Source organism: Megalobrama amblycephala, linkage group LG2 (genome assembly GCF_018812025.1).
Source record: "Megalobrama amblycephala isolate DHTTF-2021 linkage group LG2, ASM1881202v1, whole genome shotgun sequence".
NCBI lineage: Eukaryota > Metazoa > Chordata > Actinopteri > Cypriniformes > Xenocyprididae > Megalobrama > Megalobrama amblycephala.
In genome coordinates, this window is record NC_063045.1 from 18,732,735 (window position 1) to 18,759,705 (window position 26,971).

The following is a 26,971-nucleotide window of genomic DNA, read 5'->3' on the forward strand; positions in this document are numbered from 1 at the left end:
TTGCAGTCCCATCTTTTTAAAATTTTTGTACCACTTTTGCTACAGTATTCTGACTGAAGCTTTGCTTATCTTCTTGTAGCCTTCACCTTTCTGGTGTAAAGAAATTATTTTCTTTCTCAGGTATTGTGACATTTCTCTTCCATGTGGTGCCATTGCTGACAGCATGAAATGGGAAGGGGTTTTAACACCCTTTTATAGTCAACTGTCTGCTGGACTCCTGTGTAATGAATAAATAGACTCACCTGTGGTTGAATTCTTGTTAAATTAGACATTTGTAGTCTAAGACTTTCAGTGGGGTGTACTCATTTTTGCATCACCCTAATTTGAGTAAAAATGAAAATGTTGTTCTCTAAGTTATATTATTAACCTTATTTTCATGTTATAAGTTATACAGATATTATATAAAACTTAGTCTTGTCAACATTTTGGAAATTGTTTTTTGTTCATTGAGAAATTGTTTAAAATGTTACTTTTCAAAGGGGGTGTACTCATTTACACTGAGCACTGTATTTTTTTGTTCAATAATATTTTTTGATTATTATTTCAAATTTTGAGGGCATTTTATGATATTATGCAATATTTATACAATTTTTATTAGCTATTTTTCCCCATTGAAAATAGTACACATTTTTTTTCTAATATATTTTTATACATTTATACAGGGAGTGCAGAATTATTAGGCAAGTTGATTTTCTGATCATATTTTTTTCCCAAGCACATTTTACCAATTCCAATCCACATCAATCTTAATAACTACTATTAATATTGTTTTTAATCATTTATAAGTGATATATAATTGTTCATGAAGGCTGGAAATGAAAAATGCCTTATATTCAGGTGTGCAGAATTATTAGGCAAGTTTTCTTTTACAGGCAAAATGAGCCAAAAAAGAGATTTAACTCAGACTGAAAAGTCAAAAATTATTAAATACTCATGAGAAGGACGCAATACTAATGCAATACTAGAAATTGCAAAGTTAAAGCATGACTAAGGGACAGCAAAATGCTCATTGGGTCAGCGGGGTCAGACAAAAACAGGTGGAAAAGAAAAGACACGTTAACTGCAAAATAATTAAGAATTATGTGTGAAACCATCAGGAACCCTTTAGTCTCCAGCGCCACCATTTTCCAGAACTGCAACCTACCTGGAGTCTCCAGAAGTGCAAGGTGTTAGGATCTCAGAGACTTAGGTTAGCTAAAGAATCCTAAAAAATGACCCGCACTTGATAAGAATCACAAGCTGAAGTGTTATAAAATACATGAAGACTGGGTTTTTATAGGCCTTATAAACCGACAGCTTGAGAGTGACTCCTGAAGGACCAGCACCACATCCTCTTGTACCACTGTTTGAAGAATTTATCTTCCAGAATCTGGCAGTAAGTTTTGGAAGATCATTTTTAGTCCATCTCTGCAAGACAGACATTTCAGGATAAGAGATGGACTAAAAGTGAACTCAAACACCTTACTGCCAGATTCTGGATAAATTCTTCAAACAGTGGTACAAGAGGATGTGGTGCTGGTCCATCAGGAGTCATTCTCAAGCTGTCTGTCTATAAGCCCTATTAAAACCCAGTCTTCATGTATTTTATAACACTTCAGCTTGTGATTCTTATTAAGTGCAGGTCATTTTTTAGGATTCTTTAGCTAACCTAAGTCTCTGAGATCCTAACACCTTGCACTTCTGGAGACTCCAGGTAGGTTGCAGCTCTGGAAAATGGTGGCGCTGGAGACTAAAGGGTTCCTGATGGTTTCACACTTAATTCTTCACCTTAATTCTTAATTATTTTGCAGTTAACATGTGTCTTTTCTTTTCCACCTGTTTTTGTCTGACCCCGCTGACCCAATGAGCATTTTGCTGTCCCTTGGTCATGCTTTAACTTTGCAATTTCTAGTATTGCATTAGTATTGCATCCTTCTCATGAGTATTTAATAATTTTTGACTTTTCAGTCTGAGTTAAATCTCTTTTTTGGCTCATTTTGCCTGTAAAAGAAAACTTGCCTAATAATTCTGCACACCTGAATATAAGGCATTTTTCATTTCCAGCCTTCATGAACAATTATATATCACTTATAAATGATTAAAAACAATATTAATAGTAGTTATTAAGATTGATGTGGATTGGAATGGGTAAAATGTGCTTGGGAAAAAAATATGATCAGAAAATCAACTTGCCTAATAATTCTGCACTCCCTGTATATATATTTATAAGCAGTATTCCATGTTAAAATAGAGACAAGGCATTTAAAATCCAATTTTTTGAAGGTAGATAAGTGCCATCTGGTGGGACTAAAAAAAAAGAAAAACTTATGTAATGCCATCGTGTAAACACTATATTCCTATATAGTTCTATATAAAGTGGCTTATAAATTCTCTAGTGGTTTTTAGACATCAGTTTTTATTTTTATTCTGGGTCTGATCTGATTTCAAACTCTTATTTGAGTCTCTTATTTTACCATATTGTTACAGCCACACCAGTTCATTTGTGTGTATAATAGTGTGTTGTGTGTGTGTCTCTGCATGTGTGTAAGTGATTGTGTCTTTGAGTGGGTGTGTCTGTTTTGTACTCTTGTGTAACCTTTTCCTTGTAGTTAATTTTTTTTAACCACCTAGTGGCTGAATTATTGATTTTATTTCACATTTCATTTGGGGGGTTATGTGTCTATTTTGCACTCTTGACATTTTAGAGTGTCACCCCTTCATTGCTTGCACTTTTTTCTGAACAGTGGCTGAACGGTTTGTACCACCAAAAGATTCTCGTATTTTTTCGTATTTCCCATTCAATTCCTATGTCGGTCATTTCTGAACGTGAAGGAACTATTTTTTCGACCCTTTTAACATATCCGAATCATGTCCATGATAGCTAATGCGACAAAAGTCACCAAGTGTCATCCCATTCTGATGAAGCAAAAAAAAAATTCTAAACGTAAAAATTCTCTGTCATTTTTTTGACCGAAGACGACCAGAGGGTTAACCCCCAATTTGTGAGGGATTTGAACCTTCTGGTGACCAACTCATCAAGGTAAATTGTTCATATTTAAATCAATGTTGCTAAAAAACATGTAATCTTTAGTCAAATCATTTATTAAACAATTTTACTATACTCAGTCTAAAATAGCCCGACTTTGTAACGCTTTCTGAGAGGGTAATTTTTTGGGGAAAAAAAAAAAATCCCTTTAATGGCACACTGATAATAGTTTATAAACCGATTTTTGTGGGATTTGAGCTTACAACCTTCTGGCGACCAACCAAAATCTTGAACCACAAGGCCATACCAACAAGCAAAAAAGTTCATATTTATATCTACATTTCTTAAAAACGTCATCTTTAGTCAAAACAAGGCCGAAAACTCAGTCCAAACCTGTCCGACTTTGTTTCAGTTTCTGAGTCGATTCCCCCCATACCGAAACTCTTGATAGCGAAAACCTATGCTACTTTATACCCCTTTTAACATTCCTCCCCCTAAATCATCCGCTAACAGAAACGTCTGCTGTTGGAGGGGGCGTGTAAGGTAGAGACATCTCACCTCCTGTCTGTCTGCTGCATACAAAGCAGCTCTTTCTATCCCTGCAACAGGGTGCCGGAGCTTGTCCTCCTCTCCCTCTTCCACACACTTACGGATCATAAGAGCTGAAAGCGCACTTTTCCCCCGCGTCGCTCCAACAAGCCGACTCAGCGCCTTTCTCGCTCGTCCCCCACCCCCCGCCAACTCTTGCAGAGAGCAGAACCAATTTGCCATGAAAAATGTGCAGAGTCTAAAATCTTAATGGTGCAATTAGTCTCGTTTTGAGTAGATTTACGACAGCACTTGACTCGGCCGCCTCAATTACATCTTTGCTAAAATTCAAGGATAATACGGTACATTTCAAAGGCCCATAGAAGGGGTCATGCATCACCTCTAAAAAGATCCCTCTCAGGAGACTCGCTCATTTGTTCCTTTTTCCTCGCACTCTTTTTCCTTCTCGCTTCAGTTCATACTCTGTTAATCACAACTGTACTTGGGTTTCCTTCCTACATATTGATGGACGTAAGTCTGTTCACAGATGTTTAATGCAGGGTCTTAAACTTTTTTCATGCCAAGGACCAACAGCCTAACTTTAGCTTATTACCTTAACTAAAATGACTTGCATTTATGTTTAAAATACTTTTATTACAAAAACATGGTTCAGATCAATATATATTTGAGCATGAACATTCTGCTAAACATCTACTTTTGTGTTCCACAGAAGAAACTCAATCATAACATTTTTGGGTGAACTATCCTTTTAACCCCATTTTTTGTAGGATTTGATCCTACAACCTTCTGGTGACCAACTCATCAAGCTAAAATAATCATATTTATATCTATGGCATTAAAAAATGTAATCTGTGGTCAGAACATTTATTATACAGTTTTACTATACTCAGTTCAAAGTCGCCTGACAGTTTTTGATGATTTGACGTATTACTGATTAGAAAGTTCAAAAGAACAGCATTTATTTGAAATCTTTAGTAACATTATTAATGTCTTCATTGATATTTTCGATCAATTTAATGAATCCTTGCTGAATAAAATTATTAACAGCCTGCAAAATAAGTGAAGTTAAGGCATATTCTGAATACCTCTGGCATAGATGGGAGAGCGTGGCTGAAGGCCTGCTTTGCCACTGGTTGCTCGTCGGCGCCCTCTACAGACCAAGAGGACTGCTGCCCACTACTTCTGTCCTCTGTCTGTATAGTTCATAGAAACAAAAAAAATACAAAATATCAATACAAAATAAACTTAGTGACTAAACGGACATATCATATGTAGTCTTTTGTAAATAGTAGGAGCTAACTATTTAACTACAAGCCAAACAAGCATTTATTATGCTTATGTTAATGTAATCCAATTCACATTCATCTGATTTACATGGCAGGCTGCATCAGGAAAAAAAAATTAAGAGGATAATTGTGAGATAAAGTTTAAATTAAGAAATAAAATCATATTGTGGTGGAAACAGACATTGTAATGATCCTCAAGTAAAAAAAAAACTTAAAATATCCACCAATCTTAAATATTTAACCAAATAAACACTGATTGCTAATAGTATGGGGCCATAATTACATACCAGCGGTTTCCTAATTCCAAGGTAGACTATCCCTGGTGGAGCAGATTTGAGAACCTCTACGGCCTGGGCCAGAGAGCATGTGTCTAGATGGGTGTCATTGACGAAAACCAGCTGGTCACCCGGAAGGAGCCCACCGTGAGTGTCCGCTACCCCTCCAGGCACCACAGAACGGATGACGATCACAGAGCGTGCAACATCCAGAGGGTCCTGCAGAGGGCAATGCAGACCATAGCAAACACACAAACAGAAAAACACAGGGGGAAAAAACATGAGCAGAGTGGAAAAATGGTGACCGTGATTTAACCTATAAGTCGCAGTCATGTCAAAAAGCACATTATGACGACTGCCTTTTGAAGTTTATTTGTTTAAATCTTAACACAAACATTTAATTAAAACTGAACCGATGTAAGCAGAGAATGGAAAATTGCAAACAAGCAGCTTTCATTTCTGTGGTCATTCCTGTTATGCAGTACCTAATTTGAAATATATTTATTTATTTATTAGACCACCTCTCATAATAAAAGGAAAACAAATATTTTAGGAATCTGTCAAAAACTTGTTTAAAACTAAAAATGTTATTGTCATTTATTAGGCAAATAAGCTGAAACAACTAAATAGTGTTTATTCACACATAATAGCAAAAAAAAAAAAAAAAAAAAAAAAGTAATATATTTTATTTTTATTTTGTATGGCCTCTTTTGGCCTTGATAACAGCTTGCATTTTTGCTGGCATTGTTTTTATGTACTTTTCCACAGTCTCTTCACAGTCATTTATTAAGGCAAATAACAAACTCAAACAACTAAATAGTCTTTATTCACACATAACCAAAAAAATTATATATTTCATTATAATTTTGTATGGCCTCCTTTGGCCTTGATAACAGCTTGCATTCTTGCTGGCATTGTACATTTTAAGTACTTTTCCACAGTCTTTGCCGTTAATGACTTCCAAATAGTTTCTAGTTGTTCCCAAAGACTTGCTTTTGATTAAACTTTTGTGCGATCTATTTTGAATTCATTAAATCACAACAATAATTCTATTTTAGCATTAGAAACACAATTGTGTCTAAAGAGATTACACATACTGGTGTGGATTAACCATTACAGAAACATAAAAAAAATTATTTTGGTAATCACCAATACTGTTAGTTTAGGGCAGCTGTGACACAAACCTTACATTGGGTGGTGGTCTAATAAATTTGTTTAGCACTGTATACACACACACACACACACACACACAATATATATATATATATATATATATATATATATATATATATATATATATATATATATATATATATATATATATATATATATATATATATATATATATATATATATATATATATATATATATATATATATATATATATATATATATATATATATATATATATATATATATATATATATATATATATATATATATATATATATATATATATATATATATATATATATATATATATATATATATATATATACACACACATATACATACACACATTCCAAAAGTTTGGAACCACTAAGATTTTTAATGTTTTTAAAAGAAGTTTCGTCTGCTCAGCAAGGCTACATTTATTTAATTAAAAATACAGTAAAAAACAGTAATATTGTGAAATATTATTACAATTTAAAATAACTGTGTACTATTTAAATATATTTGACAAAGTAATTTATTCCTGTGATGCAAAGCTGAATTTTCAGCATCGTTACTCCAGTCTTCAGTGTCACATGATCCTTCAGAAATCATTCTAATATGCTGATTTGCTGCTCAATAAACATTTATGATTATTTTCAATGTTGAAAACAGTTTTTTTTTTTTTTTTTCAGGATTCCTTGATGAATAGAAAGTTCAAAAGAACAGCATTTATCTGAAATACAAAGCTTCTGTAGCGTTATACACTACCGTTCAAAAGTTTGGGGTCAGTAAGAATTTTTATTTTTTTGAAAAGAAATTAAAGAAATGAATACTTTTATTCAGCAAGGATGCATTAAATCAATCAAAAGTGGCAGTAAAGACATTTATAATGTTACAAAAGATTAGATTTCAGATAAACACTGTTCTTTTGAACTTTCTATTCATCAAATAATCCTGAAAAAAAATATTGTACACAAATATTTTGTACAATTGTACACATTAAATGTTTCTTGAGCAGCAGATCATCATATTAGAATGATTTCTGAAGGATCATGTGACACTGAAGACTGGAGTAATGATGCTGAAAATTCAGCTTTGCATCACAGGAATAAATTACTTTGTGAAATATATTCAAATAGAAAACAGTTATTTTAAATTGTAATAATATTTCACAATATTACTGTTTTTTACTGTATTTTTAATTAAATAAATGTAGCCTTGGTGAGCAGACGAAACTTCTTTTAAAAACATTAAAAATCTTAGTGGTTCCAAACTTTTGGACTGTACTGTATATATAGTGACATGAAAACCTACTTCATAACAGAAATGACTCGGCGACCCACGCATTAAAACCTACTTCCAAAAGAGCGTGACGAACTTACTGAAAGGCCAAATGAGGCCAACTTCCCACTCCAACAACCCAAGCGCCACAGTATCAATCACATCTCTGGGGAGCTCTACCATAAAACTGCAATTCAACCGATTTGATGTCTCCAACAATATATTTCATGACCCATATGGGTGGCTTTTATGTGGCGTATGACAATATAAAAGTGATTAACAAGTAGTTATTTGAGAGTAAAAACTGAAGCGGGAGCAGAGTCATTAGTAATCTCATCTATCTGCCCATGAACATTTACGACCGACCATGTCAAAAGACCAGCCGAATACAAAGTCCTTGCAGATTTCTAACATGAATCTCTTCTGTAGTTGACATCTGTATCTTTGGACAGGGCCACAAAAGACAGGTTCAGATCACAAAGACCAGAACAAGGAGATAACACTTTTTTGACATGGATTTTTAACAATGAACTTGAGTGGAGGCCCTGAGTGAAACTGTGGACAGCGGACCAGGAAACTTCACCAAGCCCAACCATAAAAAGTTGGTCAGCAAGCCCAGCAATTACTGCCCCCTGATTACCCAGTGAGCCACTGCTGCACGGTAAGCAGATGAGAAAAGAAAAGCAATTTCAGAGTGAGAGGAACTGAGGCCTGCTAGAAGGGAAAGAATGAGGGGGGGGGGAAAGGCAGGAAAAAGTTGGAGAGAGGATTTGAAGTTCCACTCCAGCTGGCGCTTTAGGAGGACACAGGCTGCATTGTCCGGCTGCCGGGTTCCAGCCAAGCATGCTTTGCTTTCCAAGCCCTGCTCTCATCCCACATGCCCAGTGATGTCAGTAGAGCAGCTTTTATATGGGGGGGAAAAAGACGAGGGGGAACGGACCAGCACAAGGGGCTCCTAATACGACAATACGTCACCTGTTACGGAATAAAGACGGTGATCGTTATGGATGTTCGTTTCCATCCGAGTGTCCACATGATTTAGATGGTGTACAGTACATGGCTCACTGAGAGAGTAGCGGTCTTCCATGTTACAGGTGTGAGGAACATCGCAGGATCCAAAGAAAACAACAATCCCAGAAGTTCCTGGCTGGTGTTGCACATTACAAAATTTCCACACAACCATTGGCAGCTAAAAATAGCCAGTCAAAATTGGATTCAATCAGTTTAGGGCAACGCTAACAAATCCGTCATGATGTTTTCCTGCGGTCTACATAACCTTAATAATGGTCGAAACTCTCCGCGAGCAAACAGATGGGCATAAGCATCGGCGCCCGGAATGGATCTCCCATATTTCTTGCTGGCTTAGGTTCACTACTGTCTCCTCCAAGCGTTCCCTTGGCTGGCCCTGCTTGTCAAACGGGTTGAAATTCTTCAGCACGGTGTCAGGCGGACAGTAAATCTGCTGTTTTGCAGGAATCAACGGCAGGCCAAGTCATCTGTTTTGCTCCTGCGCTCTGCCTCACCTTCAATCTTGCTGAACAGAATACCAGGAACTCCAGGATGTCTGTCTCTTGCTTTTTCTCTTTTAATCCTTCTTTGGTTGTTCTGACCGTAGTTGCCTTGAGAGGAAAACAAAGGATGCCACTTCCATGGACAAGCAAATTGCACAATTAAATTTCTCAAAACTATCCCACTATAATAGTCTTCTTTACCTCGCTTCATGTCGCTTTTCTTCAAAAAGAATTTGGAAAGCTAGAAACTAACTTTGGTTAGGTATGAGGCCATTTTAAATGACTCGCATCAATATTTTCCAATGCATTTTTTTCTATGAAGCGAAGAGTTAAGCTACAGCGTTACCTCAGGCGGCATATCACACAAAGGTCAAGCACTGTAACTTGAGGCTCCAAGTTCAGACAATTTTAACTTTTTTCTATTCGAAATATACCATAACAGAGGAAAAAACGCATGGCAGAGCGTTACCCACGTAATTATTCACTTACCGTTTTCTCGCTACTAACTATGACGTTAATATTGCGAGGTGCATTGAAGCCTTGATGCAAGTCACGTGAAACATTCGGCACAAGGAGGAGAAACAATGCAGCATCCTTTGTTTATTTTAAAGCTTACAGCTGTGGGCAGCTGTTTGACATAGAAACAGGTGGCATAGACAGTGCAGAATTGACAATGGCAGTAAATCCAAACAAATCTCCCTTGGATCTGCTACAAATTGGATCCTAATATCGGAAGACAGCATTGAGAAACTACAACATCATGTTACAATCAATTGTTCATGGCTGAAATGTGTAATGTATATCCTTCTTTAACGTATTAACATTCAGGATGGAGATCTGCAGTCGATTTGGTAGCTTATTTTCCTGCGACGGTAATAAAATAGCCCATGGTCAGTTTCTGCAGCTTCAGGCCACAGAATAAATAAACAATAAATAAATAATAACAAACCGGGATGATGTATGACTCTCCTTTAAAACATTCACTGGATGAGACTAAATGCTGTATTGAAGTGCAGGTTAGGTTCTTTGAACCATCGAAATGATTCAAAAAAATTCATTCTTTCAGATCTCTTCTCCTTGGACAGCAAGAATTATTGGAGCCATACAGTCACAACCAACTAACAAATAAATTTGTTTTGCACACCGAGAGTTTACAGCCTACTTGCAAAATGGCATTTGTAGACCTTTTGAGAACATGCTGCAGTTCAAATTCTCCATGTTCTTCATGCTACAATTTCACACTACAAGTATATTATTTTTGTGAACGGAGACATTTTTCTGTTTTGAAGCTGGTGTAGGGCCGACATCCTACCCAAACAGAGGGTTATGTTAAGCTACATTCCCTTTGAACAGCTTACATCTACCCTGAACCCTTTGCAGGAGAGCTGCTCAATCAAACTTCAGTCCAGCACCATGACTTCATACGCAAAATTCAATAGTTAGTGAGAACTTGTAGTAACGACTTTTAAATGAGTATAATCCCACTTAAAACAAAATCGTCACAGCTCGACTCTTCAGATCATTTGACCTTCAAGACTCTTCAGATCAAGATGACTTTCATTAATCTCCATTACCAGGATGGCTAGGAGGACCAAGGGGGTGCTTCTCATGTTGCCATGTAGAGCTTCTTACTTCTTGTCAGAGCAAAAAACCAAGCCTCGACTCCAAATGCTTTCGCCGTCGCCACTTCAAGTCACTCACGCAGTCAGGGGTGTCATTTAGGGAAGAAAAACTCCCTGGTTTCCAGCTGTCAGTGCGACCGTAGGCTCCCATCAATCTAGCTGCGGTTACAAGGTCTCCTTGCGTTGGGGGTAATACTAGCGGTTGAGATGAGAAGAGAAGAAGGGCGGTAGAAAGAGGGGGAGATTGAAAGTTCTCGAAGGCTCCAAGCATGTCTGCAGGTCTCGACGTGGCCTTATCAACTCAGGCCTCTTACTGGAGAGAGCAGCAAAATCAATTTCCCCCTTGCAGACTGGAGAGACCCTGGCAAGAAGACCGTAGAAGACCATACCCATCACTGCATTGTGGGAGTTGCCCGCTTTCGTCTTTCTGGCAATTCCTTACAGCTCATACATTTATGGACATTTTAACACTTCTTTCACAACTCTGCAAGTGCCTACACCCCCTCCTCCTCTGAATCAATTCCCACCCATCATGCATCAGGCCCTGGGGTTGAAAAGCGTTCGTTTTGGTGCAGATAAGCAAACATACGGGGCTAGGTGGAGGGGGGCTCAGCTGGTGCAGAGCAAGAAGACGGTGAGTTCGACCGAGGGGAAGCTGCACAGGTCAATATGGCTTCCAATAAACCCCAGGGTGCACCAGCAACTCCTCCAGAAGATCTGCAAAGTAAGCTTTAGCACTTCAGCCTCTTCATGACAATGATCTATGATCCAAGTTGCAGGACTGTGAATTTCTTCTCCTCTCGCTTTGGTGGGGATGAGATCATCTCAGATTCAGACTATCAATGCGGTATTGATGCAATTCGTTTGTACTTGTTCATGCTGCAAAAACAAACAAACAAACAAACAAAAAAAAACTGGCGTAGCTTCATACAATCTCGTAACAGCAATAAAAAAGCAAAACAAAAGGACTTTGAGTCAGCAAAACATTTTTTTTTTTTCTAGCTCACAGCTTATGGACTCTGTCCCTAGTTCCCTCATTCCTCCTCCATCTTCATTCCTTCATTTACCAAAGAGATGAAGAGAAAAGAAGAATTTAAGGGATCACTGCTCAGGTTACCACCATTAAGCAGCAATGTAATTCTGTCCATGTCGCCATGGTCCCCATCACTCAAGACAGCCTCTGACGAGGAAGAAGCACACCTTACCGTTAAAACACGATCCCAGTCCACTTTCACCATGATGCGGCAGCCATTTATTACAGTCTTGATGAAGTTGCGAAAGAATGAGCATTCTCCTGCCAATACCGTTTCCCTGCATGAAATCAATTGGAACCCACGGCTGGATAATATAAAACACGAGGCGTCCCACAGGAGCGGTGGAGAGCAGGTCTGCGGGAGAGGTTCTGCATTCTAAGTGGCCTCATTACATGATCACTTCTGATTCAGGATCAACGTGCAGTTATGTACTAACCCTGATTAGAGGGCTAATGAAGGAAGGAGGAAAGCAGCTTTTCGTACTAAGTGAGCAGAGCAAAGGGTTTGACGGTTGGCACAGGGCCAGATAAACAGCGGCGGCCATAGTCGGAAAGGTTTCACTGCTTTCTTTTGTTCAGTGTCCAAAGACTTGTGACATCAACACACGTTTCCTGTGATCACACTTCTGTAAAGTCAAGGGGGATTAATTGAGTCTGGTCTCCTTTTTCCTCTGCTTAAAAGGAAAGCTGATAGAAAATTATGAATGGCACAATTTACAGAAAACATGGATCAATGGTATCGTTTTTGAACAAAATGTAACCTTTTATGGTCTGATACTTGTTATTTTGTCTATTTATTACTATTTATTTTTTGCAAGGCAGCAGTATTCATTAAACATTATGGTCAGGGTGTGTTCTAAACCGTAGACATTTAAAACTTCTGCCATCAATTTATTCTAATTAACATAAGGTTTCCAAGCAATCTTCAGTTATTTTGGAGAATTTTCAGCCTTAAAGGGTTAGTTCACCCCAAAATGGAAATTGTCATTAATTATTCACCCTCATGTCGTTCTAAACCTGTAAGACTTTCGTTCAGCTTCGTAACACAAATGAAGATCTTTTTTAAGGAAATCTGACAGATTTCTGTCCCTCTTTTGACTGCCTTTGCAACTACCACTTTGATGCTTCAAAAAGTTCATACATAGATTGGAAAACTAATCCATATGAATCGAGCGGTTTAGTACAAATTTTCTGAAGAGACTTGATCACTTTTTGTGATGAACAGATTGAATTTAGGCTTTTACTCACATGTAAACATTAATCAGCCAACATAAGCAGAAGCTCAACCGAACGCACAAACGCACAAAACGCAAAACTCTTCCAGAAACTCAAACTTGCTGCATAGCCAATGAGGTTCATTCTCCTGTGTTACGCAACACATTTGAGCTTGCAGAAGAGGTTTGTTCTTGTGCGTCATTCAGGTTTGGTTTCAGCATCTGCTTATGTTTGCTGATCAATGTGTACATATGAGTGTAAGCGATCAAGTCTATTCAGAAAATTTGGACTAAACCACTCAATTCATATGGATTAGTTTTACGATCTCTTTATGAACTTTTTGATGCATCAAAGTGGTAGTTGCAAAGGCAGTCAATGGAGGGACAGACATCTCTCAGATTTCATCAAAAATATCTTCACTTGTGTTACGAAGATGAATGAAAATCTTACGGGTTTAGAACGACACAAGGGTGAGTAATTAATGACAGATTTTTCATTTTTGGGTGATCTAAGCATTTGATGCGTTATCCATTTTTAGTTGTTGTTTTGTTTTCAAAGTTTAGAGTTAGTTTAAAAATCTCTGTTTTACTTCTTTTTTATCCATTACATTTTAAATGTTGAACATTCTATCAATATGCTCAACATTTAAAATGCAACGGATCATGAAGACATTAATATAATTATCATAATATTTGTAAAATGAGTGTGATTGAACCTCTTTCATATATCTATTTACAAACTGAATTGCGATTGGTCTTGTCTTTACTGCATATATTTATTCATTTATAGCCAACATTACATTGCACGGTAACTGTTGATTCCAACATGCAGTTGACATAAAACAAGACAAAGATTTGACTCTATTTTTTGTTGCTTTGCAAATTGTTCTTTTTGAAAGGCAAAGCTTTTTCCTCATGATTTTTCTTAGAAAATAAAAAGATAAATATATGGAAAAGGTTAAAAAAAGGGGGAAAAAAAAAAAGAAATGAGGTAATTCCCCACCTGATAGTCTAGTATGCTGAAGCCAAGACCTCGCTCTCCTTTCTCTAGTTTTAACACCTGCACATTCGGAGACCATAGAGCCAGTTCCCCTTCATCCTCCTCCTCTTCTTCTTTTTCTTCTTCGTCATCCTTGTCCTCGTCCATCTGCTCTCTCTCAGTGCTTCTTGACTCTAAAGGCTCTCCTTCATCGTCTACCTCTTGCTCCATTGCCAATGCCTGACGGTCCTAAAAAGAAAAGTACAAATAACGGTGAGCTAGCAGTAGTTCTCAATTGGTGGGTCATGGCCCAAAAATGGGTCGCAGATCTGTTCTGATGAGGTCGATTAATCAATCAAATGCTCAAATACATTAAAAAAAATAAAAAAAATAAAAATCAATTTTTTTATAACAAACAATTTTGGTGCCACGTGATGTCCAATGTAAATCCTGTGGATCCTGAAGCAAAACTAATAGAGAACCACTGAGCTAAAATTGAGTAGGAATGTGTTATTAGAGGATATGGACAAACCTGTAACTCTTCCCTCATACTGTTACGTAGACTTGTATCTTTGGCCAACATGGAGAGGTTATTCTCAATCTATAAAATTAACACAAAATGAGCAAGTATATATACTTTTGCAGTTTTCCAATTCCATTCCAAATTTCCATTTGGCGGTTGTTGAGTGTTAATTTTGGGCCCTGTGCATGTATGTTTCTGTTACCTGCTCCTGTAGGCTGGCTGAGGGGCTGGATGAGTGCCACTCTTCAGATTCAGGGTGGTATTCGCTGCCCTCTTCATTGAGGCGTCTGCAGCAAACCAAAGTAAATGGAGGAGGAACCTCTCTAAGAAACGCAACAGCTTCTCGCCTAGACTTCCCATACAACTGCACTCCATTCACCTGCAAATACAATACACATTTTATCGGGAGAAACTTAACTTAAAAACATAAAGAACATGTAACACTGCATGGTTTTCTCAGTCAGTCAGTAGGGGCACTAAAAATATGGTCATTTATAAACTGTAATTTTTCATTTGACAAGGGTGTGACAAAAATTGTATTAACATTGTATGAGGTGATTATTAGGCCAGTGACTATATCACAGTCTCTGTGACATCCACTGGTCATCTTTGATTGGCATTTCATGGAGTGGGCAAGCCTGGAGTTGCTATGGCGAGTGGGGGCGGCACTGTGCCATCTGCCCAAACCAGGAGGAAGCCATGGTCTCCACACATGATTTCCCTTACACACACACACACACATCCACACATCCACACCACTGATGCACCATTGGGCTTCCAAGCATCTAGCAAGGCCAAGAGGAGTAGATTAGGATAGCGGTTACACTGAAATTTGCGATTTCCTAAAAGATTCCTCAACAAATGCATTAGCCCCAAGATGGAGCCTTGAGGCATGCCACATCTCCCTATAAGCCACTTCCCCTGCAGCCTTGCAAATCTCCCCTGCTTTAACCATCCGCGCTCCTGCCAACAGCAACAGGTTGAAGGCACAGCGGCCCTCGGCCACCAGACCAGGTGGGAGGGGGAAGTTTAGAGGGAAGGGGGCAGGAAGCAAGGCCAGTGGGGAGGTTAGGGCAGGGGACAGTCATGCAGATGGCCTCGGTCAGACTCAGGAGCCCTCCCGCTAGAACATCTATGAGCCAGCAGCAGCAGCAGCAAGCCTTCCTGGAGGCTTGGTGCTGGCAGGATGCAAAGGTCAGTGTTATTAATGCAACTGAGAAGAGGCTCACCAAAGCAAGCCAAAAGCAAAACTGCAGGCTGGCCAAACCCTGGGAGCCCACCTAACCATAATGCCAAATATAGAGGGTGCCGGGAGGGCCCACGTCGCCAGTGTAGATGCTGATTAATTCGCTTTAAAATTACTTTACCTCCAGAAGTTCATCCTCTGGTCGAAGTAGCCCATGTTTTGCCACCGGGCCCTCAGGAGCCACTGTAGAAATGTAGTGGTGTCCATCAAAAGAGTCTAGTTCAACACCCAAGCGCATCGTGTGTATTGGGAGAAGCTGCAGAAACATCATTTCACAGTTAGAACGAGACCCACTCACGTTGTGGTCACTACTGAGTGTGGTTGGTTGAGATTCAATATATATATCTTGACTCAAAAAGGGCTTGAAATGGTCATTTATCTCCATTAAAAGGAATCATCATTTCAACCAAACAGCCATGGATGTATAGCTGTATTTACCTACATTTATTTTTACTAAAACATAAAATATTAAAAGCTAGGTGGGGACCTTTTTGTGTGATCATGCATACAAATTGTTCAGGGTTATGAACTGATCCATTGAAACAAATTGATTAATGGAAATGAATTAAACAACTTGTGAGGAGCTAAAAAAATTATCTAATATCTTAATGCTCTCATGCTTGCAAGTCATGAGACAAAGAAGGATTGCGTGTGTGACTAACTTGCCTCCATGTCCACCATATATTATGAATATCTGATAGATCGCCCAGCCCTACTATAGAGCTGAATGAATGAATCATAAATTGTGACTGCTGTTTCCACATTACCTTGGAGTACTTCTGTAGCTCAATATCATCTTCTATGACAGGGTCAAGCTGTACAACCTGTAAAAAATAAAAATGTAACACAAAAAGTATACACACACACACACACACACACACACACAAAACAAACTAAAAACCTAAAAAAAAAAACCTGTTTCAGTTTTGGTAACCTGGTTCAGTCAACACACACCCTTTATGGTAAATAAACCCAAACAACAGTATGTCAGCACATGAACTCCATTCCAACAGGAGTCAACTGAGGCAATCTACAGCCAGATTTAGCTGGTCGATCGAACATCTCTTATCACAGCATGCGTAAGTGCCGGCGGTTCTTGCTGATGTGCAGTTTGCTTCATGTTTAATTGAGAGCCGCACTTAGCATCTGTTAACATTACTTCCTCTTCGTTTTTGCTTACCATAACATCGTAATGCGGACCAAGCGCCTGCTCCCATTTAGCACGAAGCTCCATCTCCGTCAGCAGGGCCGGCTCTTGCACTACAACACACACAATAATGAGAGCAGCGTTTAAAGTCAATTACCGCCATTTGGGTGCCCACTGTCCGTGACAGAGTGAGTGGAAACGTATGACATTAATGTCAGGTGCCGCATACTAGCATGGGATTGATGTCAGGCTGATGGATGAATATAATCAGAGGGCTGAGGGTGCGCCGAGGGCAAGAGTTGAGAGAGGAGTCAGCAGTGATACTGCAGAAAACGACAACGGGACGCCAGGGAACACTATCGGCTGGAAGCCCAAAGGGCAATGGAGGCAAATAAATGTGTGGAACAGCTTTTATGGGCACTTGTGACCCTTAACTATGATATGGGGTGAGTGTAGTGTGGGGTTTCAGAGAAAATGTGCTCTGGGTAAGGAAACAAAGATGTTCTTCTGTAGCCTAAGCTGTAAATTTAACAGGTACTTGCCATGAATAAGGTACAATTTAGGTGTTTTTTTAAACAATAGAGACATGAATCGCAAGAAACATTTCTTGTTATTATTAATGTTGAAAACAGTTTTGGCTGCTTTTCAGGATTCTTTGAAGAATAGGAAGTTCAAAAGAACAGCATTTATTTGAAATACAAATCTTTTGTAAAATGTCTCACTTTTGATCAATTTGATGCATCCTTGCTGAATAAAAATATAAATTTCATATATGATAGTAATCAATAAAATCATATAAAATAGTATCAAATTTCATAGTATATATATTATTAAAAACAAAAATCAATGAAAAATAAGCTCCACTACTGACCACTTGAACAAAAAATGCATTTTTCAAGAGTTTAAGGCCCTGTTGCGAACCACTATGCTAAAGCATGTTACATTAAAAAGTAAAGTCAGTGAGTGAGTGAGAGCAAGGGATGCAGACCTGATTAAATTAGCATTTCTAACGCCTCACTCACAACACCATTCATCACAAATGTTTGACTACATTAATACAGCAATGCATCGCTTCTACACGTGGGACGTCAAACCCCAGCCAACATCTGCAGCCCAGGTGCGGCACAATGGAAAATATGGAGAACAGGGGAAATGTTGATCACGCCAATGGCTTGTTATGTTTATGTATCAGGAAAAACTCCGCTGACACTGAGAAAGAATGTCCACCCCCTATCCAAACGTCACTCAACATTCAATAGAGGGCATCACATGGGAAAAGTTACTGCAGACCCACAAAAGTTGAGTAAATGAGGTTTTACATAGTACTTCCTGTGGTTTTTAACTGCTGTGGGCATTTCTGGAGCAACTGTGGACTATAATTATACCAACGTGGACCGATTGTCACTGCGTCTCTGTGATTGAGCGCTCTTGCTGTCAACTTTTGCAATGATTTTAATGGGTCGAAACGGCCTGTGTGACAGAACTTGGAAAAAGCGCAGAAACCCCGGCAGCAACTAGTCCGTGTTGTCCACATTTTTCAACGGTAGGGCTGAAACATCTGTTTCCAGAGACTTTCAACTTCACATGACACAAAAGAAATGCATTTAATGGCACTTCCAGGGTAGTTATCTTTAAAATCGAAGGGTGAAATTTAGTGAAACCTCTCAGTTCGCTCTTATCAAATGTCACATCAATGTACCAAAACAGTCGAGCACTATCCATAAAGAAAATATTTAAACATCTACACGCTCACATGGCAGTATAATTTCTAAGACCACGGGGGGAAAAAAGTTGGAGGTGAAAGCATGATTAAAGTGGTGTGTGTTTTGACTTGAGGGCGGCTATCATTTTACACGTGCTATGATTCCAGCTTTGGGAAATGAGTCCCTGACAACCAATCATTGTTATCCCGGGCATGTATTGGCCCAGTGCAACAGAACGCTTTATTTAGGAGTTTGGCAGGTACCGGGTCTTGTCCGGATTAATTAGGGCAGAATGTAACCAGAGCTCCGGGCTGCTTCGGCCTCAGCCAAGGCCTGCTCTTCCGCTTCCAGTCCACCTATCGCCATATTTGTATCTGCCAGCTAGCAAGACTGAAACAATGCCTGCTAAGCACGGTGTAGAGGCTGCCCTGAACCTGACCCCGATCCAGAGGGGAGCGCACCCGGATCAAATTCCTCAGTCTAAAGCCCAAAGTATACTTTTTTTTTAGCACAGTGTACGTGACGTAAAATCCTCCACCAACAACAAACAACTTGAGACACAACAACAATAGACAGCAATACAATTTATATTTGAAATATCGCAACTACTGGACAAGGTTGAGGGTTATCATAAAAATGACCCATGCACAATTTTTTTGCAACTTACAATCGAAATTTTGGCATTTGGGATTTAACATATAGCCATGACCTATGGTTCTGAATTTCCTAAGGTGGTTTCGTCTCGATCGAAATGGTTACGAAGATATTCACAAACGTTGTTTTAATGTTAAATCTCAACCTTGCACAAACCATAAGGCGATACCTAGCATGTTAGTTATCGTTGGACTCGGCAAGGATTCAGGGATGAAAATCCTATGAAAATAAGTCAACCACATCAAAAGTTATGAATATTTGATTATGTCTCGAAACTTCTCAGGCTCCTTCAGGGCATCGTGCTGATGACCCATACCGAATTTGTTAATGATACGCTAATGCATTTGAAAAAATACAGTATTTTGCAACAAAATGCAAAATGACCAACGCCCAAAATGGCTGATATGGTAAAATTGGATATCATTTGACTACAACAGGACCAGTTTTATAACTTTTGGCCAAATCGTTCAAAAGTTCCATAACGGAAAATAGGGTGAAAAACACAAGGGTGGGTTGTACCAGTAAGGATTAAATTAAGCAAAGTTTAACACTAATCAAGGATTTGTTGATCTGGGTTTTATTTTAAATCGAGTTATGTTGCACCACTTAATTTTAAAGGTGCCCAAGAACGTTCTTTCACAAGATGTAATATAAGTCTAAGGTGTCTCCTGAATGTGTCTGTGAAGTTTCAGCTCAAAATACCCCATAGATTTTTTTAAATAAATTTTTTTAACTGCCTATTTTGGGGCATCATTAACAATGCACTGATTTACACTCGGCGCCGCCCCCTTAAATCGCGTGCTCCCTGCCACACCAGCTGTCGACTATATTACAGCGCATTTACAAAGTTCACACAGCTAATATAACCCTCAAATGGATCTTTATAAGATGTTCGTCATGCATGCTGTATGCATGCTTCAAATTATGTGAGTAAAGTATTTATTTGGATGTTAAAGTTTTATTCTGAGTGAATTTGAGGCTGTCCTCCGTGGCTAATGGCTAATGCTACACTGTTGGAGAGATTTATAAAGAATGAAGTTGTGTTTATGAATTATACAGACTTCAAGTGTTTAAAAAATAAAAATAGCGACGGCTCTTGTCTCTGTGAATACAGTAAGAAACGATGGTAACTTTAACCTCATTTAACAGTACATTAGCAACATGCTAACGAAACTTTTAGAAAGACAATTTACAAATATCAGTAAAAATATCATGCTATCATGGATTATGTCAGTTATTATTGCTCCATCTGCCATTTTTCGCTGTTGTTCTTGCTTACCTAGTCTGATGATTCAGCTGTGTGCAGCTCCAGACGTTAACTGGCTGCCCTTGTCTAATGCCTTTTATAATGTTGGAAACGTGGGCTGGCATTATGCAAATATTAGGGCGTACACCCCGACTGTTACGTAACAGTTGGTGTTATGTTGAGATTCGCCTGTTCTTTGGAGGTCATTTAAACAAATGAGATTTATATAAGAAGGAGGAAACAATGGGGTTTGAGACTCACTGTATGTCTTTTCCATGTACTGAACTCTAGTTATTTAACTATGCCAAGGTAAATTAAATTTTTGAATCAAGGGCACCTTTAAACACAGATTAACTACGCAGAAAGACTGTTAGAATTAAAGGGCTGATCAAGCAGCATAGGCGGAGGGTGAACCGACGCCAGCCTAAAGAATCCTTAGAGTAACCTACCCTTAAAGTGCCTTAATGTACTAAAACAGTGATATTAAAAGATCAAATTCAGTTTAACACTTTTTAAAGATGCATGATATATACAGGCGAAGAGATGTTCGATGGAATGATTTTCGATGGAAAAAACGGTTATCGAGAAATCTCGTGTTGCATTAATATTCTGTGTTCATTTGTTTGCCTGTACACAGTATGCATAATCAATAAGGTATATACTGAATTTGGTCTTTTAATATCACTGTTTTTCGACATTAGATCTTACTACAAACCTGGTAAAAATGACTGGTGGTCCATGGAGGAAAGCCTTGTTTTGGGGCGTTCCCCTCAGGGCGTGATGTCACGTGAAAACTATCAATATAGACTCCCAGAGCGGAGAAATAATAATAAGAATGCCAATGAATACAATATGTGTTTGGCAGCTAGTTACTATACACCAAGTACTACCACAACAGAGTGAAAAAAGATAAATGCAGACGAACAATAGCTGAGGTGCTTCAGCAACCCAGTGAGTACTGAAATTAGCATTAAACTAACACACCGCCATTGTTTGCGTACGCTCTTGTTTCAAGAAGTCAGTTGCTAGTTCCGCCTTCTCTATGTCATCACGCACATTATTAAAGGTGCCCTCGAATGAAAAATTTAATTTACCTTGGCATAGTTAAATAACAAGAGTTCAGTACATGGAAATGACATACAGTGAGTCTCAAACCCCATTGTTTCCTCCTTCTTATATAAATCTCATTTGTTTAAAAGACCTCTGAAGAACAGGTGAATCTCAACATAACACCGACTGTTACGTAACAGTCGGGGTGTACGCCCCAATATTTGCATATGCCAGCCCACGTTTCCAACATTATAAAAGGCATTACACAAGGGCAGCCAGTATTAACGTCTGGATGTGCACAACCAAATCATCAGACTAGGTAAGCAAGCAAGGACAACAGCGAAAAATGGCAGATGGAGCAATAATAACTGACATGATCCATGATAACATGATATTTTTAGTGATATTGGAAAAAGTCTTTCTAAATGCTTCATTACCATGTTGCTAATGTACTGTTAAATGTGGTTAAAGTTACCATCGGTTATTACTGTATTCACGGAGACAAGAGAGCCGTCGCTATTTTCATTTTTAAACACTTGCAGTCTGTATAATTCATAAACACAACTTCATTCTTTATAAATCTCTCCAACAGTGTAGCATTAGCCGTTAGCCACGGAGCACTATCAAACTCATTCAAAATCAGAAGTAAACAATATAACAGTATACAATACTCACATAATCCTACGCACGCATGACAAACACTTTGTAAAGATCCATTTTGAGGGTTATATTAGCTGTGTAAACTTTGTTAAGGCACTGTTTAAGGCAAGCGCAAGCTCTGGGCTTGGACCACGGGATTTAAAGGGGCCGCAGCATAAAATCGGCGCGTTTATAATGATGCCCCAAAATAGGCAGTTAAAAAAATTAATAAAAAAAAAATCTATGGGGTATTTTGAGCTGAAACTTCACAGACACATTCAGGGGACACCTTAGACTTACATTACATCTTTTAAAAACATAATCTAGGGCACCTTTAAAGATGGTAAGCAATGATTGGTCGGGAAGCAACATGTAGTCTGACGTGTTTCTTGTCCATGACACAAGAGTCTGGGTGTCAAAATCGCATAATCTGACACAGTGACTATCATAACAGACAAAAATATAGTGTAGTCTAAACCTGGCATTAGAATAAACAGAATGATATTATGCGTTGGTGTAGATGCTGATATAGTTATCATTCTTTGTGTGACTAGGCCTTTAATTAGTGCATGAGCACCCAACATAGCAGTGTAAACCACTAAGCCAATTAAAACAAAGAACCTGAACAATTGCTATCAGGTTGGTCTCATATCATTTAATGTCTGAGAAACCGCCCAATATTGTTGAGCACCTGTATGTGTGTGAATGGACGTGTTTGCGTGTTGTAACTCACTTTTCTCCTGCAGCTGTTGTTTGATCCCACTCAGAGCAGGGTCCATCGACTCCACCACAGAGCCCCTCTGATCCGCCCGCGCCTTGATCTCAGACGATCTCTTCAGAGACACACGTGACGACTCTCTCTGGACTGTATATGCATAGACATGCAAGTATATAAACATATACATTTAATTCTGAATCATTTTTAACCAGACAAAAATACCAATTTAAAAACATTCAAATATATATATAAAAAATTTTAAATTGTAAAGTCAATCCAAGACTACTGAAGATCATAAAAACAGTCCGATTTGACACAGTGAAAGCTATAATGTCAGGTAGGCCTAAAGTTTATTTTTTATTTTTACAGTAATAAAAGCTCCAACAAAAATGACTTGATGGAAACTCAAACACTCTCACACATGTCAACAGCATGTCTGTCCTGAGCACCATGGGCAGATTTTTCATGTATCCTGTTCATGAGACTGTGGTTTGGACTAAGGTATTTGGACTCGTGCTGCAGTAAGAGTCAAGTAGGCATGAGATGTAAAGAGGTCAATACTGTTTGTGTGTGTTTGACCGCCCAATAATTACAAATATTATTTATTTTCTTTATTTAAAAAGAAACAAAATGTTTACTTTATAAAAAAATAAAAATACATTTAATCAATTTTTACATTTAATATTCTAAATCTCTAATATATTTAATATAAATAAATATACATTTTATATCAAATTGAATATAATTTTTTATTTGTACACTTTTTAAATAAATTGATAATGTAAAGAAAGATTTATTATTATTGAATTTATGCAGATTTGCATTGCTTTGTGTTTAATTTAACACATTTAGATTCTTAATTAACAAAACACATTAAAGTGAAATTTAAATATTTAATATTAAATATAAATATTTGTTTGAATTTCCTGTTTTGATGCAATTTTAAAGCCCAATAACTTCACATATTATTTGTTTTCTTAAATTAATAAAATGTGTTACAATTCAATTTAAATATTTATTATTAAATACAAATATAATATTAAGATTTGATAGAATGATTCATATTTTTATTTTAAATCAATTGATAACGACTGATAAAATCGAAATTCCAAATTCATCACTTTACCTTTATCTAGTGATTTCTCTACGGCCATCCTCTTGGGCGAGGTGATCTTCCTAATGAGGGTAAGGTGTATGATATCGCCTGTCCGCTTCATTACCTCTAGGACTTCCTGGTTGGTGAATCCCTGAAGGTTCACGCCATCCAACTGTTCACACAGACACAAAGACAATCAAGAAGTCACTGCAGGCCCAGCTAACCAGGCTCTCCAATTCACCTCACTGGGACTGATTAGCCTTGCGTGAGGCTGGGGAGAGCATGACAGCTGACCGCGTCCATGCTCAAACCCGCTCTTATTAAACTGTGAATCAATGCAAGATGAAAGAGACGTCTTGCTTAGTTGGCGTCCTGTTCTGTCAGAGCGCTCGTACAGACACGGGGCTAATTAAGGTAGAGCTCATTAAAAAGTGATTAAGAACCCACTGCTATTATCCTGTCGTGGACATGGATTTTCCCGCTCTGCTCAGCGGCGCTGCCTGGAACCACGTTCTTCACGTAGACCCCCACCGCATCTGACATGTAACAGAGATGAGAGATGAGAGTAAATATTAATTAACAGCAAACTGATTAGTAGTTGGGTTTCTGGGAAAAACAAGGCAAAATATATTTCTTACCCTCAGTGGTCAAAGCGTTGTATCCGATTATAGAGATCCCAAGGCTCTGGCCCTCCTTCTTTTTTAACGCAACTTCGTGGATTTCGTAGCCCTCCAAATTCGGCTGCATAAATAACAGATCAGATACTGACACTGTATGTAGATACTGTTTATAAACTTTGTTAATTTATGAGGTGAATCTTCTGAAAACATTTTCAGCCCTATTTGTACCTGCTTTTTTGAATATGTTTGGTTTTCCAATCTATCTAATGAGTATATCTATCCATTCATCCCTGTCTATTTGTCTATCTGTCTATCTATCTATCTGTGTGTCTGTCTATCCACCCATGTTTGGTTTTCCAATCTATTTAATAGGAATCAATCAATCAATCAATCAATCAATCAATCAATCAGTCTGTCCAATCTATTAAATGGGAATCAATCCATCCATCCGTCCGTCCGTCCGTCCATTCATTCATTCATCCATCCATTCATTCATTCATCCATTCATTCATTCATCCATCCATTCATTCATTCATCCATCCATCCATGTTTGGTTTTCCAAACTATGTAATGGGAATCAAACTATATTTAATGGGAATACATCCATTTATCTATCAATCCATCCATCCATCCGTGTGTCTGTCTATCCATTCATGTTTGGTTTTCCAATGTATTTAATTGGAATCTGTCCGTCTTTCTGTCTGTGTTTGGTTTTCCAATCTATTTCATGGGAATCCACCCATCCATCCATCCATGTTTGGTTTTCCAATCTATTTAATGGAAATCAACCTATATTTCATGGGAATCAATCTATCCATCTATCTATCCATCTGTGTGTCTGTCTATCCACCCATGTTTGGTTTTCCAATTTATTTAATAGGAATCAATCAATCAATCAATCAATCAATCAATCAGTCTGTCCAATCTATTAAATGGGAATCAATCCATCCATCCATCCATCCATCCATCCATGTTTGGTTTTCCAAACTATGTAATGGGAATCAAACTATATTTAATGGGAATCCATCCATCCATCTATCAATCTATCCATCCATCCATCCGTGTGTCAGTCTATCCATTCATGTTTGGTTTTCCAATGTATTTAATGGGAATCTGTGTCTGTCTGTCTGTGTTTGGTTTTCCAATCTATTTCATGGGAATCCACAAATCCATCCATCCATGTTTGGTTTTCCAATCTATTTAATGGAAATCAACCTATATTTAATGGGAATCAATCCATCCATCTATCTATCTATCTATCTATCTATCTATCTATCTATCCATCCATCTATCCATCTGTGTGTCTGTCTATCCATCCATGTTAGACATGATAATAAAGCAGGTTTTCCTTTAATTTCTCACTGCAGTAGTACATCTAGATATTTTACTTGAATATTATTTCAATGATTATTTTATTAAATATTCTGTGTTTCTTAGATTCTCATTTCTCTTAATGGTGATTGTTATTGTAATACAATGTTTTAATTTTATTTAAACAATTTTTGCAAAAAGAAAAGGTGGCAAAACTAATGCCAACTAATACTATGTTAGATAAATACTTGTATATTTATTATGATGTATTTTATTTGCATTAAAGCAATGAGAATGTAGGTGAAAAGGTGTTATAAAGTAATGTCTTGATGGGAGGGGGGGAAATGTATGTTCAAAACACTGCCTTATATTTTCTTTAGAAATATAACTTTTTTTAAATCATTTCTTTGGGGTGAAATATGATATTGGTTTTGTAAGTCTAAAATTTAATATTAAAATATGTAGTATATGTGACATTGTTTGGTAATTTAATAGCTAATTTAATAGCTTTATAGCATCATAATAACCATTCACTGATTCATTCTAAAGCTGGTGTATTCTGTACCGTTTTGCTGCTCCTGCGGGCTGGCACAGGAGGTGGAGGTGGCAGGGAGGTGATGGGAGCAGTGGCGGGGGCGGGTGGAGGTGGAGGCTGGGCTGCCCCCAGTGGGTCTCGTGCGATCAGCATCCGCACATGGGTACCACAGGCCTGCAGCACCTGCACCACCTGGTCACTGGCCAGACCCCGAGTGAGCGTCTCACCGATCCGCAGGATGTGGTCACCTGTTCTCAGCCTCCCATCCTGGAAGTGAATGAGAGAAAGGAGGAGGAAGTTGAAGTCATCATACATGAGGTGAATCTATCCAACCATCCCAAAAAAAAAAAAAAACCTGAATGCCCCCCCTTCCCCAAATTATGGTCATGAAAAAAGACAATATTGTAAAGCATCCAGATGGTTTCATTTGTAATTCCCATTATTCCCAATAATTGTTATTTATTGTCTTATAAAAAACATTTTATTATTTTATGTTTATTAAAAAAAAATAAAAGTAATAAATATTAATTATTTTTTTATTTTTTTATTTTAATATTTAGAAATACTACCATCCATATGACACATGTATGTTTATATTTCAAACAACTTCTT

General features: G+C 37.9%; 1 protein-coding gene across 8 annotated transcripts in view; it reads right to left on the reverse strand.

Annotated features, from left to right (window-relative positions):
• The window catches only part of patj (PATJ crumbs cell polarity complex component), a 146,260-nt gene that overhangs the window by 95,665 nt on the left and 23,624 nt on the right, over positions 1-26,971 (reverse strand). For all 8 annotated transcript variants that reach the window (XM_048164691.1, XM_048164647.1, XM_048164674.1 and 5 more), the window contains exons 9-21: positions 26,390-26,626; positions 24,532-24,634; positions 24,341-24,429; positions 23,924-24,065; positions 22,813-22,944; positions 16,821-16,900; positions 16,408-16,464; positions 15,762-15,896; positions 14,597-14,773; positions 14,404-14,472; positions 13,896-14,120; positions 5,088-5,294; positions 4,600-4,707 (exon numbers count right to left, since the gene is read on the reverse strand). In XM_048164691.1, coding sequence (XP_048020648.1) covers positions 4,600-4,707; positions 5,088-5,294; positions 13,896-14,120; positions 14,404-14,472; positions 14,597-14,773; positions 15,762-15,896; positions 16,408-16,464; positions 16,821-16,900; positions 22,813-22,944; positions 23,924-24,065; positions 24,341-24,429; positions 24,532-24,634; positions 26,390-26,626 — 1,761 coding nt within the window. The remainder of the gene's footprint in view (positions 1-4,599; positions 4,708-5,087; positions 5,295-13,895; positions 14,121-14,403; positions 14,473-14,596; positions 14,774-15,761; positions 15,897-16,407; positions 16,465-16,820; positions 16,901-22,812; positions 22,945-23,923; positions 24,066-24,340; positions 24,430-24,531; positions 24,635-26,389; positions 26,627-26,971) is intronic.